Raw genomic sequence first — 17,586 nt, 5'->3', positions numbered from 1 at the left:
TTTGGCGTTTCATTACACATGAAATAGCTTCGACAAAGCCGTAGTATTGAGTTATTTGAAATTCTTAATACAAGTCTACTCAATCAAGTTATTTGTGTACAATTTCGCGTATTAAAATTCCATGCTTCGTCGAATTTTCTAGGCTTTAAGTGCTGATGTTTGTACTCTAAGATGAAAAAGCATATAATTTGATTTGCTTTCTGCAAATAATTATTAAAAAAAATCATTAGGTTGAATCAAACAATGATTCGTAATAGACATTTATTTTGCATATTAAGATATAGTTTATATAAATATTCAAGACACATGTGTCCCGACATCGCTCATGCGTAGCAGAATAAGTTGCGAACGAGAAATTAATGCTTAATTTTCAACGTAACTGACAAAATTAGATCAGCATGGCGAACGGCTCGCTTATTCCGTTATCCGCTTCGTTATCAGCATGGAGAACGGCTCGCCCGAACGAAGTTCGAGCGCAACTGATGTGTGGAAGCAAAAATACGCGTTGTAACAAGTAATATTTTCAATCAACGAGGTGTAACCTTTTTTTTCAATGGGTTATCCTCAAATTTCAAGCTCTGCTCCAACTAGCAGCATCCAAGTATAATTTTTTAGGGTTTCGGATCTCCCAACAAGTTCAAGTCACTAAATAGCAATACATCTTTATTTAGAAAGCTGCACTTAGAGAAATGGGTGCATGGCCCACTTAGATGAATCAACCGCGTTCGACAAAGCAATGCACTTTTTCGACTCACTTACCTCATTTTTGGGTCATAATGACTTATTACTGGCACTTCAAATTTAAGACACATGTTGCGTTAAATTGCTCTGGCGCTCCGATACTCCCTACGTATTCGTCCTCCGGTCGGCGTCAAAAGCGATTTGACGCCACAAGCGCATCATGCCTGAAATTTAAAGGGTCAGTATGCCCCACAAATGGGGTGAGTAAAAAAAACGCATAGCTATTTGGGCGTGGTTGATTTATCAAAATGGGTCATCCGGACCCACCCATATTCTCAATGTGTCATCTGACTGAGTAAATTATAAGGCACTCTTGGTTTCGCACAAAAATTTGGTAAATTGAATTGCTCCCAAACACAGACGAAATCAGATATTCATGATGAACGGCGTTCTTGGCCAGTATTAAATCAAATGGGATGATCTGTATGTGTGTCGGTTAACCATTTCATATGTTGTATCCAAATATAATACAAAAAATGGAAAAGATTCGTTTACTTAGGATGCAAGTTGGCTTTCAAAACACTCCTCAACAACTGAACAATTGAGAAGACATCAAAGAGCATAATTCTTGGTTTAACATAGACGATTCAAGCCAACATGTGTACAGAATTGCAGTTGTTATAAACTGCACAGGTTTTACCTCAATGAAACGGAAACTCGATTTTGCGGTTGAATTCAATGTATAATACCTTAAGAACTGCCTTTTGCTATGAACTTTACAAGCCTAACAATATTACGCTAATGATATGCACGGAAGTGGATCTAAGTGCACTCTTTTTTAAGCCGTTTATGAGCTATTCGAAATTCTAAACGTTCCAAGGACGTACAAAACCACCAAATTATAATTGAAAATCACAATTATTACCTGCTTACATTATTTATATGAACTCCTTAGACATTAAATCGAGTCTCGACTCGCATCGTAATTCCAAGAGTCGCTTACTGCAAGGAAATTGATCCAATAATTGCATTCCTAATTAAACCTACAACCCGTTTCATCAAGGAATCGTTTACCCCTGTTGAATGGTCTCTTGAAAATGATGGAAAATTGTACATCATCCTACAACGGCTGCTCATTGTCATTGCACTGTCACCAGAATATTTCAAAGCTCCCAAACTACGTGAATTTTCGTGTATCATTTCCACCGCCAAGAAAACGCAGCTAAGTACACTTATGTCTACTCTTTTTAGCACCATCAGGATTACGACTCAACACCCAATCTGCTAGAAAATGCAGCCAATAATGCAAATGGGCGTTTGCCTCCAGACAACTAGAAGATTTATAGTCTATCATTAACGAGCACCAACAATTGCTGGGTGTTTAGAATAAAATCCTAAATTCAACTAAAACAATGAATTCAACCATCGTGACCAAAGGAAAATTTGGAATTATCGCAACCAGTAAGAAACATACCGGATAGAACGAGAGTTGATCCCGATTTATCAACAGCTAATGCCTCAGTGCAGATAAATAAAATTGAATAGATTACCAGCAAATTGTCAATCGACTACATTTTTTTTAAAGTAAGCATGATACAAAAAATAAACTCGTAGCTAAACTGATTTAGAGTAACAATGAAAATAATAACAAGTGGGTCTATATATAGAATAAAAGCTGGAGAGAATATTATGAAAACTGACTGCAGAAGACGGTAGGATTTATGCACCTGAGTACTTTAGGCTTGTTTCTTCCTGCAGGAAATCTAGAGATAAAATGCTGGCTACAGTCGATCGAAAACTGTTGCTTCAGTCGCGATTCGATTAATTTAAAATTACTGGAACAGAATCATCGTTCTCAAAGTTGGCATATTTTGTGACCAAAAAGAAAATTCAGCGCTAGGTGTTATGAAAACAATAAAATGAAAGCCATTTATGACGCTATGAGTAGAAAAAAATCAACCCATACTTAAGACAAAATAGAAATATCGACTAGACCCTTTTTCGCAAGAGCGACAGCTTCGGTTCAAGCAATTCAACAAATGAACCTCACAAGAAACCATACAAACCGAATCATAATTTCAATTAGACGGTAATAATTATGAATATAATTATCGCACGCTCTCGGTGGGTGACATGTAAACAATATTTAAATTGTAAGAAAAATAGGCAACTTTCTGAAGATACACACACGTAGGCTTACCTGCTTATTAAAAATCAGATCTAGAATTTACGATTCATATTGAGGACAGCTTGTAAAGCAAGGGTTCATATGAAGTAAGTGATAACTGAAGATGAAGTAGAAGAATCCTACTGAGTATTGAGTATGAGAATATCGTTCTTCGATATTCTATCTAATACTCCAAGAGATTAAAAAACAGCACGCTACATTAATGGATGGAACGCAGCGGGGTGTTGATAAAAGGCTTCATGTTAACAGCGATGTTGCTTAAAATGAAGGCATACAAAATTATTTTCTTTTATCAGAGGACGACAAAAACATTGAAAACACATTCACAGCATAAAAACGACATAGACCTGCATACTCATGAATAACACGAAACAATCCTCCAACAATTCTAATTTGTGAAGCAAGGCTACCAAAATGCTGCAATTCTATTCGCAAACCAACCGATTATTTTTACAAGAAACCAATCCGGCTCTTTAGTTTGACCAGAAAAGAGTACGGAATATTTATCTTTGTTATCTCAGTAAATAAATGATACTTGTTTATTGGGCTTTCTTTGCTCTTTTAAAAAACTGAATTCGCTTTTAAATTGTTGGAGTACACTGTTCTGCTTCGTTCACTGAGCGCGCAAGTCGACTTGGGCAACGTCTACATTGGCAAGCCATTCGGTCGAATCGTGCCCTTTAAACTATGTCAGGTTACAAATACCGTACACAAATTCTCGACAATGGAAAGACAGTCAATTGAATAATCTGACTCATTACCTTCAAAATAATTGAAAACATATTAGCGCGCAATTAAAATGTTATAAAAGACATGGAAAACAGTGGGAGACAATAAAGTATTGACCTAGAGGCCACAGCTGAATTTGCAATCGTATAAAATAAGACCATTTGCTTCGGCTAGTCCATCAAGTTGATAACGTATTTTACGGATGGGCAGCTGCCATGTCTTCTCTGATCTGAAGAAAACTCCGGCTCATTTCACGGATCGTTTGGCACCATGTAATAATAGCTTGCTTCATGACGGCACAAGCAAGCCTTGTGGTCATATTTTTATCCGCTTTGCGAATACGTTATAATTCTTACACATCAGCCTACATTCCAAGGCAAGACACGTGTCCTTTGTTTGTATACACTAACTTATATCTTTTCATTCATGTTCGAGAAGCATCACAGTCTAAGCCTCATCTCGTTGGCAACAGTAGTCGAATCAGCGACAAGTGCTTCTTTAATTGAAGGTTTCATTTCATTCTTGAAGCACCTTCACAGTGAACAAGGCTTATTCGTGCTAGGCCATTATTCATGCACGAACTAATCATCTTGGTAATTACGTCAGTTTTAATGTACGCGGTCCTTTGGGAAAATTGCTGACAAGTTCTCGAATGTAGGGCATTCGTTTTAATGCCCCAACTGTGGCGCGGATTATTTCCTTATACTGGTATTACAAGCGTGCGTATTTACGACTTAGAATTAACTCTAGGCTTGCTCACTTTACCAATTAAAAAAAAAAGAGGCATTGTAGCCCTATTTGGGTATGGTTTTTTCCCATACCTGTTATGAGGAGTTCGATTGTAAAATTGCTGGCCGTATTCATGTGCATGCAGAATACGGAGGTAACTTCCTCCCATCATCTTGGAGGCTCCAAATGCAACTGAAGCCAGCAAGGACAAGCTGTTATTTCTCTACGCTTATAACTGGAACCGAAACCTTTACAAAAAGAGACGTTAACACAAAATACATCGACACGACCGCAGAGTCGCGATCTTTTGGCGCTAATCCTCGACAGACTATCTACTAAATCAAAACTAAATATTTTCAACGTGTGTCCGGGTTTTATTTTTCGTACCGATGGGCTGTCAAATCTCGAGGTATCTTCAATGGATTCTGGGAGGGCGGGTGATGAAACGAATACATCTACGTTGGATTGATTGTACAGCCACACCTCCGAGTCCTCGCGACATATTAAAATACCTGTCAAAAAGAACATGCATGTTAGATTTAACTTGTTTCCAGTGAACACGTGAATATTGCATGGGTGTTAGTTATATATATATATCATAGCACGCGTAAAGTTGACACTCAGAAGTGAGCTGACAAAATTTGAAATGTAAATATCATATGTAAATCTTAAATTGAAAAATATTTTTTGAGTTCAAAGAGAACTTGAGTGGTAATATAACATTTTAATGAACGTTGAAACAGTAGATAATACCAACGATTATTTAATAGGAAGGTCTTTGGTTGAAATTCAAAAGTGACTCGTGAATATTATACAAGGTATCGTCATATGAACTATTAACTACCGAATGAACCAAAAGTTCTTGCCACACTTTTTTGAAAATATTTTGACCATGATTCCATTTGGTTTAATAGGTTTAATACTGATCTAGACACAAGTACCTGCATTAACTTTTAATAAAGCTTTTACTCATGATTTCAATTGATTCTGTCTTATACAGACCTACACTTAAGTACATGCAATATTTTTCGATGAAGCCTTTATTCATCATAATTTCGTTCAATTTCAACTGTCTAATGCTGATCTAGACTTAAGTACATGCAATACTTTTCGATGAAGCCTTTGTTCATCATGATTTTGTTCAATTTCAACTGTCTAATACTGACCTAAGCTTATGAACATGCAATAATTTTTGAAGAGGCTTTCATCCATGACTCCATTTAATTTTAATGGCGTAATACTGACCTGGGCCTATTTTATTTTTGATTTTGAGTGCCTCTTGCGAAGTATTGGAGAGGGAGGCGGAGAGAAGGTTGAGGCAGAGGCCGCTGTGAACCGTCAAGGAGGCGCTACTGCCAACCACACTCACGCTGTCACTCGCTACCTCGAACGCTGCGCCGACCCGCGTGCTCTTCTCCCAGTACCGAACACTGCACCAGCCGCCTGCGAAAGAAACGATTGTTTATTTATATAGAATTTTTAGGATTCGGTCGACAAATTCAAATGCTGCATTAATACGAACATGTTATTTATTTATGAGAATTTAATAAAAAAATAGAAATACAGAATGAATACGAACATGTTATTTATTCATGTGAATTCGATCGACAAGTACAAATTTGCATGAAGACGAACATTTAGTCCATTGGTTAGGATTAACGGACAAATACAATTGATGTATCAAGACGAACATGTTATTTACTCGTAAATACAAATACTGCATGACGATGAAACAAATGTTCTTCGTAGATACGTAGATCGACAAAGAGACAAGACTGTAGACTTATTACCAGGGCATACAAAAAATATAAGATTAATCTTAACCACCAAAACTTCGAGGATTATTAACTTAAAAAAATTATTTAGCTCGGGGATTTTTAACATAAAAAAATTCTTTAGCTAAGTTTTTCCGTGTTGGAACCTCGAAGAAAATAGTTTCCTTACTCCAGCCAATAGAAGCAAGATCAAAAGATGTGCAAAGTAATTTGCATCCATAGATCCTTCAAGTTTGCGCGCCATAATAGAATACACGTTTTCCAGCAATTTCGAAGCAGTCTAACCTTCGTCAACAGGTTTCTTTTGGTAAAGGGCATTTGTACAAGTTCGAGTTTATGATAGTCACACATGAATGGTACGAAACGACTAATAACCTACGCAGTTGTCAGCCACGAGCTATAATCGTTAAGCTATCGATCGTACGGCTCCAATAATTTATAAGTAAAAATATGCTAACAATATCAATACTGAAAAATAATGTTCAAAAATAATATCGAATGCACGGCCTGTTGCAAAAATTTCAGACTGGTCCTTAGTACGCACAAAATTAATTACAAGGCCATGAAACAGAATGTGAGATTATTCATACTAAAATCATTTATAAAAAGTACGAGCAATCACCAGCAGCATCACAGTATCCGAATATCTTGGACGTATGGCCTAGAAAGTAGATACAAGTGTTGGTTGCTGGTAGCATGTTTGTTTTGGCATTCTTATTTTATCATGTCGTGAGTCAATGAGTCCAAGTCGACATGATTATTGTAGCACCGAGCATGGATGTTGTGATGGCACCAAATGCAGCTGAGAGAAGCGTCGTCATTGCTGCTGCGCCTAGCAAGTTATCAGCAACGTTCCTTCTCACCGACACGCCGGCGCCGTATGACAACTGCACTGGCGGCAAAATAACTACGCGCCCAAACGTACGAACGTGGCCCACATAGTGGATTACCTCTATAGACCAGGTGTTGAATAATAAGATTCCACATATACGTATGCTACATAAGTGAATTGGTGCTCTGCATGTCGAATAAGTCAAGAAAAACGCAAAATCGTTAAGCAAAAATTAGTAAAACAATAGGTAATAATCTTATACTTTATGGTCTCAGGCAACAAAAGCAACAACTTTTCACATACACCAAAGTTCCAGAAATGGTTCATAATCGGAATTATTGCTGGAATAATTCAATACGCAATAGACAGTAAACTTAAAAAAATAAATAAATAATATTAAAGTTTGCGATCTCAGGCAACAAATATAACCTGCAACGTTCATTATACAAAAAAAATTGTTGATTAGCTGAATTATTCTCTTAGTAGTATACTACGCAATAGACAGCGAACAATCAAGCGGCGACAGACGGCAGAGAGCGGCGGGACGTCTGGCTGGTTACCTGGCGAGTGGTGGCCAGCCTAACCATAGGTGGCCATGATGTGTGTTGATCTAGCAATTACTTTAAAGGCCCTTCAGCGCTAGCAATACTCTCACTTATGATCGTAATAAAACTCAGTGTTATGCTTAAACTGAGCGTAGAGATAGATATGCACTGTGGAGGCTTAAATAAACTGGTTCATTTCGAAGCATTGGACGGTTCTGTAACCAACGTAAATTTTAAATAAAGCAAGTATTGCACTGGAATGCAAGTAGCAGTGCAGCTCCTACAGCACTAAAAACAAACAAAGATCATCAAATAGTAATCTTACATAGATAATAATTACGTATTTGACCAGTCCACGCAGGGCCGTTGACAACTGAAGAAAATGCTATAGCTTCGGTACGAAAGATATAACGCTGAAATTACTTATTCAATGACATCGCTAAATTATCGCCAGTGATAAATTCCGTTCAATGCTAGGTGGAATATCGGTGCCATTCACCCTTCTGAATGAACAGTTACTAAGCTCCGCTTTCCTCACTATTAAGTGCGAAAAAAGTATTGAGCTTATTGGGGTGCGAATGACAGTTCATTTTTACTTTTGCCGTACGACAAAAGTCAACTACGTTAGCTGGGCCAATAGAAGTCATCTCTAAAAATAAACCTGACACAAGACATGAAAAACCGAAGCTGCTCTTCACAAGTCAAGAGAAACTAATGAAATACTACAGCGCGTGACAGTCTTTTGAAATTTACAGCTTGGAATTTTTAGGGTACAAAGGGACAAAACACTAACACCTGCACACACAACGCTGTCTTTATCTCAGAGCTGCAAATAAAGATGCCGCATATACTGCATTTGGACAAAATAAACCAAGTCGTCATGGAATTTCTCCCACTCTTTAAGTTAGGAAAAGTCATACAAATGAAAGCTTTCAAAAAATATTGCCTGCAATATTTTCTCATTGTTACTTGATAAATTCGAGACTAAATCAAATGATATTTTTCAAGCTCAGCAGCCGATTATCATGTTAATAATAGCTGCAAAACAACGACAAAATAATTTTTACGCAACAGTCCAGTCCTCCACGATCGAAGTTTATGTGTCTTCCCAGATTGGTAAAAGTATCCAGGCTAGAACCTGACTCGACAGGCAAGAAATTAAAACGTTATACAGTAGAGAATAAGAAGGGCGAGGAAGAAACGATATGAAAAGGGAGGGGAGGTTACAATCGTTTGGCGCCAGAGGCTCGGAGCCACAGCCTCAGGGTTGGCGAGACTCAGTCCGCTTCCTCCCTTGTGCCAAACCGCGGATTTTTGACGCTCTATGAATCTGATTACCACTGGAAACACGGAAAAATTTTGCCCTCTAAATGCATGAAAATTTCTTCAAAAATGAGCTATATGACATTCATCATCATTTGTATTTGAGATTACATTAGATTCGTCCATAAAACGTCGAACGACACAGTTCTATCAAAATAGTTTATAATTTAGTATTTCCATTACACAAAAATTACAATAAAACTCGAACGTATCACTCATGTTTCGGTGGTGTCATCAGTTAGAAGTGAATATCCTATTGATTTGAAGGGGTAAATTCCCGTTAGTGACAATTTTGTGATGAAATCTCAGAGTAGTTCACGCAGTACGCGCTGGTCTGAACCTTGATTTCCACTTCAATATTGTCCGTCGGACTGACGCCTTTCTTCCCACCCCCACCCCTCCTCCCCCTCATCTTCCCTCGACGTGAAGGATAGATGGAGTGTGTGCGTCATGAAGCCAGACGCCGATTTCTTGACTCGCCGGAATATTTGCAGCGTCAGAGCAAAGGCGCAATCGTTCATGTATTCTATTCACGATAATATTTTGAGAAGTCAGATTTTCTTAACTCTTCAATGTCATACATCAAGCAAAGGTCAGCGCTACGCGTGGGCTTACGTTTATGCTGGTCTGATGATGGGATATTTAAATGATCAGGAAGCATTTCATTCATTAGGTTAGGTCAATATTTGATTTCGAACTAAATCAGTCTGCTATGCAATCCTTAGAGCGTGCTGGATACGCGATTCGTGTTGAGAAGATTGACGTAGATCCATGTTGCTAAATTTGTTTTGAGCATGTTTAGAATATTTAGGATAGTGTTTCAGCGCAATGTCCTGCAGCCCAAATTCAGTATTCTCATCTGGACATAGAAACACAGGCAATCCATAAACACTACGTACAATTTATCGCGGCACTTAATATGGCAGCGACGGGGGCGAGAAAATGTCGGTCTTCATTCAACGTAAAAGGATTTCTTGGAGCAGTCGAATGAAAGACTTGATAACATCGATCATACAAGAAACGGGCCTTGATATGCAATAAATAAAATTATGATTACCTCTCGAGGTTCTCAGAAGGGATGTGACTAAGCCAAAGCCTTGCATCATCTGACAATGAGGGCGTATAAATAAATAAAATATACCAATGGTGCGATTAGTATGATGAACCCAAAAAGTTTCGCTATTTTAGCAAAATAAACTAATATAGAATTACTATTTTTGTGAATGTTAGATGAAATATTGGCGATGTTACACATCAATTTCATATCATTTATTCACATAGATTAAGCAGACAAATATTCACACGTACGTACCAAATGTGATGAAACGCGTAAAATCAAAGAACAAAATGAAGGGTCTGCAACTGAATAATTGAATTAAGCGCTTGGAATTGAACAATTGAATGAAGCGTCTATAATTGAATAAATTGAATCAAGCGATTGTATACTTGAAGAATTTAATTAAACGCAAGTAGAAACACAAAATTGAAACTAGGAGCTATGTGGAAACAGAATAAATGTGAGTGTATATTCATCGGCTTTGAGCGCACAACTGTTTGTGCTGCCATTTGCAGCACATGTGACACTATAAAATGCCGCATTTTATGAACCATGCACACAATGGGTCATAAGCTACGGAAGACAATTCGAGAAGACTTCATCTGAAAAGTTAATAAACACGCAAAATCATATTTTTAACTCTATTAACAACGACCAGAAACCCTATTTAAAAAATTTGTAGTGCGTGAGTTAGTCACGTAGCTTGGTTACGCGGCGATTTTGAACATTTCCCGGAAGACGAAGCCCCTAGAATACAGTAAATGCTTGCTAACTACTATTAAAAAGGGAGCCCGTTAATTACTTTCTAACTTCAGAAACAATTGATAAAAACCTGTCATTTTTAATGCATCACAAAATGATATTGAAAAATTGTTTGACCAACAAATTGGGAGGTAAAATAAACAACACAAAAACGACATTCTATTGAGCATGCAGGAAACGCCTCAAGCAAAAAAAAAACGCAGACAATTTGTATGGTATAAAAAAATAATTCTGCCACCTTCGACGAATCAATTCAAATAAATCATCTAGCCTCATTATAATCTAGGTCGAAAATTAAACTAATGCGGTGCAGATTTTCGAATTGAAGAAAATAATGTTAATTTGAGAAAATTTAGGAAAAATATATAAAGATGAAGTGAATCCTACTGTAAATATAAATCACACTCCTATCTAAACTCTACCAAAAATGAAATTATTCGCTCAAATGCTTATTTACATGGGATTAAACGAGTTGTATTTCATTGAAGTTGAACAACAGCACCTAAAGTATCAGGTGACGTGCGAGAAATATAAACATAAGGCCAGCCATATGACAACTATTCCTTTCATTCGAGTTAAGCCAGGACTTGAAATAGCTGGGCAAGATGCTAGGAGACGAAGGTATGCGTCAAGCCATTTAGGGCATTGAGGGCACGACGCTACGGCATCAAGTGTGAAAGCTTCCCGCTGAGCGACCACATTGTATAATAAAATGCGACGGTGGCGCCACACTGTAGCCGGCGACTGCTTGAATGGCTAGAGGGGCGCCAGAGTGCGCAGCCTTCGCCAGGTGCTGCGTAACGGACTCCCCGCTAAGCCTGTCTCTCTCTCACCGCCAGGACGCATACTAATGCACCACTACACAAATAGCTCGGCTGCATTGCCATCATGACCTATGATTGCCTCCCTCAAACTAAAACGCTTCACTTCCCTTGCTAGCAGAGTAATCATTGACTGTGTGCACTCCAATTTTGAAAATCAATTTCAATGATGAATATTTTGAAGAGATATCTCTATCCTGTTGTTTAGTATGTGGTCAGTCGTCTGCCATTACGTCGACAGTAATCGTATTTTGTATCAATGCAGTGCAAATTTAATTGAATTACGAGCACATTTAAGATCATTCACTAGGCAATCTTGAAATTTTAAACCAATCACTTCAAACACAAAAAAGTTGCATTTATAATTATAAATCATATATACTCGAGAGCAATTGAATTACTGAAGTTTTTAAAACTACAGTCGAGCAAAAATCGAGCGTATTGCGAGTCATCTGATCAATTGTACTTAAATCGCAGAGGCAAAGAAGAAGGGGCAATCGAGTGACACGTTGCAACCGAAACGATAAAAAAATAATTGTTAAAAATGTATTCAAATGTAAAAGTCAGTTTGATTGCATGAAAGGAATCGTCGTCTCCTGTAACTAAAAAAATATGCATTTGAAACCCCCAAAATAACTACAACAAAAATATTCCAGAGCCTAGCACGATGACAGGAACAAAACAAATTTCAACAAATAGTCAATAAATAAAATACGAAATGACAAGATAGTGTATAGGAGGCGCCATTTGATAAGATAAGAAGAGCTGCATTATCAGGACCTCTATATCCATGTTCTATACAGGCTGTGGCACCTGGTGATAATGAAACTATTTAGAAAAAGAATGACGCTAAACGGAAAATAAATAAATTCCGTATAATCAATAAAATAAAAATAGAAAGACTTTGCGTCCTACAAAAAAGAATTTTTGCGTCATACATGCATTATTGAATAGATATGATATCATGACTATTAGAGATCATCACAATAGAATTTTTTTTTTGTAGAACTTCGACTTGTGAGGACGAACTCAAACAATTAAAAATTTCCCATAATATAATTGCCGTGCGTTTACTTGACGAATTTTGAAACGCTGATTATTTAAAACAAATGAAAATGAAATTTTAAATAAATGAATGAAATTATTTGCCATGGTGAAAAGGATTTTGAAGAAGACTACTTAATGTCTTTACATCTTGACAAACAAATATTAAATGTTACTACAGATCGCTGCAATTACGCAAGTTTTTTACTTTAAGAAGTGAAACTAAAACGCTTGCAATAACATTATTTCCTCAACTCTGAAGAGAATCGCAAGAGAACATAACGCGAACAAGAGAACACTAGGCGCAGAGAACAACAGAGCCATCACTCGCAAGGTAACGATGGCGGTGCCACGCACTCTTCCGCGGCCGGGTTTAGGCCAGCTTCCGTTCCTCGGCAACGATCCCTTCGAAGTGCAGGGAAAATCAGAGATTTCTTCTAAGGCAACTTCGAAGACAAATTTATGGCCTTGATAGCGGTTCCAGTTCCGAGCAAAACCGGAACAAAGGCAATAAGAAAAGGCGATTTAGGCATCCGGCATTATATCTCAATGATGAGAGAAACTTAGCCGCCACTAAATGATGTGAAGCTGAAGGGGACTCAAATAAGGAGTCAAAACGCATTCCAAAATCTTCGTACTCTAAAATCTGGATCAGAATTATACCAAAGATAAACAGAGAATATTTATTCCGTCTTAGAGTAGGAGGCTTTTGTGTTGAGTTAATTTTTGCATTTCAAATGACCTTTTCAGGTCGAATTGTTCAATTTTTGATTTCTCAAAAGATAACATAGATTTATTTATTCCACAATGAAGAAAAAATTAGACCGAATCCGAGCATATAAACGCCATCCTAAATCCACGAGTCATTATTACAGCCAACAGTTGTGACATCCATCTAAAGTTCATTAAATAATTATTAAATTACTATAGCACATAGTTGTAAATCAAAGGCACCGAAGCATATCAGTGTACGGCTGCACGCCGCAGCGACAGTGACATTATTGTGGCATGTCGAGCAATGAACCTGTTCGTCGACTTGGCTGGCAATATGTTTTCGTGTACTCGAGTGACAAATGCTCATGAATTATATATAAGCATCCGTGAGGCAGTTTACAAACATCTTTCTCGAGATATTCAATTGATTTCATTACTGATAACGAACATACCAAATGCAGTAACAAAAACTCCCCTAATTGTAATGAAGGAATCTGTCGTTTCTGGAGACGCTAAGATTATACAACAAGATTAAAACGCATTTAAAAGTCACAAAGCTGAAAATGATAGCTGCTTCTCAGTATCAATAAAAATACATTTCATGCATTGTGCAGATTACGTTATCCAAGTTAATATAATTCTATTTCTGCACACGATTATAAGACGCATTTAAAAGTCACAAAGTTTAACTTTATAGCTCCATCTGATCGTAAATAAAAATAGATTTCATACATAGAAACACGAGGTACAGACATTCTCACATCACTACGGAATGTTGTGCATGAGAAATAGGTAAAATGTTGAAGCAAGCGGCAGCTGCGTCAGAATAAACTAACACGATATAAAAAAAGAGGCGCCACTGCCGGCGCTCGCAGGTCAGCCAAACAGCCTGACATCATCACGTTAGATTAAGATGAGCGCTCTGCACTTTTCAGGCCCTTTGCGCAGTAGTACTGCAATGTTAAGCGCCTCAGCGTCTTGGTACAGTAGTGGTACTGCAATGTTAAGCGCCTCAGCGTCTTGGTACAGTAGTGGTACTGCAATGTTAAGACCCTGAGCCTCTTGGTGTAGTAGTAGTACTGCAATGCTAAGCAACTCTGCCTCTTGGTACAGTAAAAGTACTGCAATACTAAGCGTTTCAGTTCCTTGGTGCAGTAGCACCACAATGCTATAAGAGCCTCAGCCTCTTAGCGCAGTAGTTGTACTGCAACGCTAAATAAAACTTGCTTAAAACTTGAGATTATGCTGCTTTCAAATATGCTTAAAACTCATTCGAAAAATAAACAGGTTTAGTGTCGATCCTTGCATAATTATTCTCTTTAATTAAGATTAATCAAAATCATTAACAAATCTAGGGCCAATCAAATAATTTTTAAACGCTTTAAAAAAAGTTTTAGGTGCCAAATCTATCACAACAAGTGCTTAATAGATTCGTAGAAACATAAACAAGAATGTCGTGGCTATATTTACGAGTAGTTGACAGGTTCAATACGCAAACAATATACAAATTATGCTTACGACACCATAAGAAGGCCAGTCAAAGGCCTTGCGAACGATCAATTAAAGATTTAATGCGTATTTGTAGACGGTGAGAGGTAAGGCGCCACAGAGGCGCCATGTCTATCTTAACCTCTGAGAACTCAAGACTTAAAAGCATCTTAAAATGGTCCCATAAAAGCATCTTAAAAAGCTCTCATAAAAACGTAAGTTGAATGTCCCTTGAATAAGCAGCATTGACGCGAGTGCCAAACCGAGACATACGCAAGCGGCGCAACCTCTCCAGCTGCACCATATAGCCGGCGCCTGCTGCTGCTTCGGCATACGCAAAACAAGAGGCGTTATTTCACTCGCGTATCATCACGATATGCGTATGATAATGGCCAGAGTATTCATTAGAAATACTTACTGAGGTTTACAGTTAGTCAGCGTAATTGATGAAAATAATTACCAAAGTCCACAGTTAGTCGGTCAGCGTAATCGATAATATAATTAGCAACATCCAGAGTTGATGATTCAATAAGAAACACATCTATCCATTCGTAAAATTGATAAAAGCGGAAGCAACTTTAAATCCTGGAGTTAGATTGTATTGTAGGATAAGGTGAATAGTATTAAAGATAGCCAAACGCGTTTCATTTCTTAAATGAACTTGCAGTTCAGTTGACAGCTTCAACAATTTCTAGCGAGTCAAAAATGAGAGCTTAAGAGGGTAAGCCGAGGAGCAGACGATCAAGCATTTTGACGAACGCATGCAAACGCAAGGGTCTGCTATGTGGTGGCAGCCTTGCACAATCTGAGTTCTCTTCAGTGTATCGTACGTTTTTCAAGTAATCACTGAAGTTGCAGTGCGCAATGTAAATATGGATGCATATGAATAAAAACTATGCTAATAATAATAATCTAAATAATGTAAAATAAATAAAAAATAATTCATGGATGACAGCATGTTTATCAAGAAGCACAGCTAAAAAAATCCACTTCCCTGTACCGACCCTAATAAATTACGCTGTTGAAATTTTAAAAGTGTAACAACCTTACACGTAACACTCAAACACATTCAAAGACACATGGCCACTCACGCACACATGACCAACGCACCAAAGACACACCGACACAACCGCGCACATGACCAACGCATCAAAGACACATCGACACAACCGCGTACATGACCAACGCACCAAAGACACACCGACACAACCGCGCACATGACCAACGCACCAAAGACGCATGGACACAACCGCGCACATGACCAACGCACCAAAGACGCATGGACACAACCCGTATTCAAGGTCAAGTAGGAACTGAGAGGCCTTATATAGGACAAGTGTGCAGCCAGTCTATGCATGTAAGAACCAAAACCAAGAGGACCTTCAGACGCTCCCTTGAAACATTTGACTTCTTTTGTTGTGACATCTGAACAGACATCATCACACGTCCCTGTGTATAACATAACACAGTTATTACCAACAAGATTTATCTTCGAATTCGAATAAAATCGACTAGAGTGGAAAATCCCAATTTTGTACGCCTTAATCTCCGAATTAGTGAATAGTAGAGAAATAGTTATTGCGTTTCTTCGAGCTCTGTACTCACTTGTCGGAACGCGGCCTCCGGTTTCCTGAGACTCGTATCTGGATGACTGGGAGAATTTTGACGATGTCAAGTCTGTTAACGGTTAAAAAATTAACCAGGTTTATAAAAAAGAAGCATTAAGAGAATGATAAGAGATTGATATTCTGTAATACAAAATAAATTCAATTCACAAACAATACTGCAGATAAGTACCTTACACGACATTCACTTTAAACTTTTCATACAGGAATTTTATGCCTAAAAGTCAATACAGGTCAATGATGATCTACGTGCAATGTGCGGTTTTTGGCACATCTTTTGCGGAATGTTCGCAGCTAGAGAAATGTAAACTAATAATGAAAAGTACACATAAAATTATTAGCAATTTAGAACACTATTAAAGACATTAATTTTGTCGTAAAAGAATAATAGCGTGACTAAATAATTCGTGAAGTAAGTGATTCAACGCAAACGTTAACAATACAGTTAGTTCCACGGTGCAAAAATTCATCGTCATTGATATGAATTGATTATGTTATCGGAATGCATAATACTGTGATTTAACGTATACATTAATTAGTAAATTACTATTAGATGGCATAATATTCTTGTTTATATGCGTACAATTTATGACCAGAGAATGCATTAAAATTTTCAGGGAGTCGAGCAATTCTTCAGATGACGTTGGCAGATCAAAAGGCAGGTTTAGCAAGTAATAATAATATAATAACGACGTTTCGAATGTAACAACATTCATTTTCAAGTTAGGAGAAGCATTGAATAATGAAATTTTCTCGGACCTAATACATGTAAATAGGATACAACACAAAAAGTTCGAGTCAGAAGTCCCTCCACAAACAAAGTTTAGACAAATCCGATAGTTTGGAAATAGATAGCTGGGGTTCAATTACTCCAATCTTGTCCAAATGATGAAGTCTACAACCTTTTTTGAAGCAAAATTTATAGGCTACACCGGCCTCTTAGAGAATTTCCGCTCTTTGGCAGGGGCAATTGTTGCGTATAATGACGTTATTGTCAAGGGTGTCACCAAGCCTGTTTCAACAACAACATTTTCAACATTTCATTTCAACAGCTTGGATATTATTAGGGATATTATTACTTACTAAACCTGCCTCTTCTTCATATACCAACGTAATATAAAGCATTGTTCGACTACTATAAAATTAAAATGCATTCTCTGGTCATAAATTGTATGCATATAAACAAGAAAATCAATTAAAAATGAAACGAAATGCCAGTTAGCTTATAACCTGGCGATACCTATCAAATTAGTGCCAATTTTTTTTCCATTAA

General features: G+C 37.5%; 1 protein-coding gene across 2 annotated transcripts in view; it reads right to left on the bottom strand.

Annotated features, from left to right (window-relative positions):
• Positions 1-2,559: 2,559 nt before the first annotated feature.
• The window catches only part of LOC108675431 (mothers against decapentaplegic homolog 6), a 48,406-nt gene continuing 33,379 nt past the window's right edge, over positions 2,560-17,586 (bottom strand). For both annotated transcript variants that reach the window (XM_018163443.2, XM_018163444.2), the window contains exons 3-5: positions 16,294-16,365; positions 5,573-5,770; positions 2,560-4,839 (exon numbers count right to left, since the gene is read on the bottom strand). In XM_018163443.2, coding sequence (XP_018018932.1) covers positions 4,496-4,839; positions 5,573-5,770; positions 16,294-16,365 — 614 coding nt within the window. In that variant the 3' untranslated portion in view covers positions 2,560-4,495. The remainder of the gene's footprint in view (positions 4,840-5,572; positions 5,771-16,293; positions 16,366-17,586) is intronic.

This window comes from Hyalella azteca, unplaced genomic scaffold, assembly GCF_000764305.2.
Source record: "Hyalella azteca isolate HAZT.00-mixed unplaced genomic scaffold, Hazt_2.0.2 contig3154, whole genome shotgun sequence".
In the NCBI taxonomy this organism is placed as follows: Eukaryota; Metazoa; Arthropoda; class Malacostraca; order Amphipoda; family Hyalellidae; genus Hyalella; species Hyalella azteca.
This window is presented reverse-complemented; position numbering and strand designations above follow the sequence as displayed.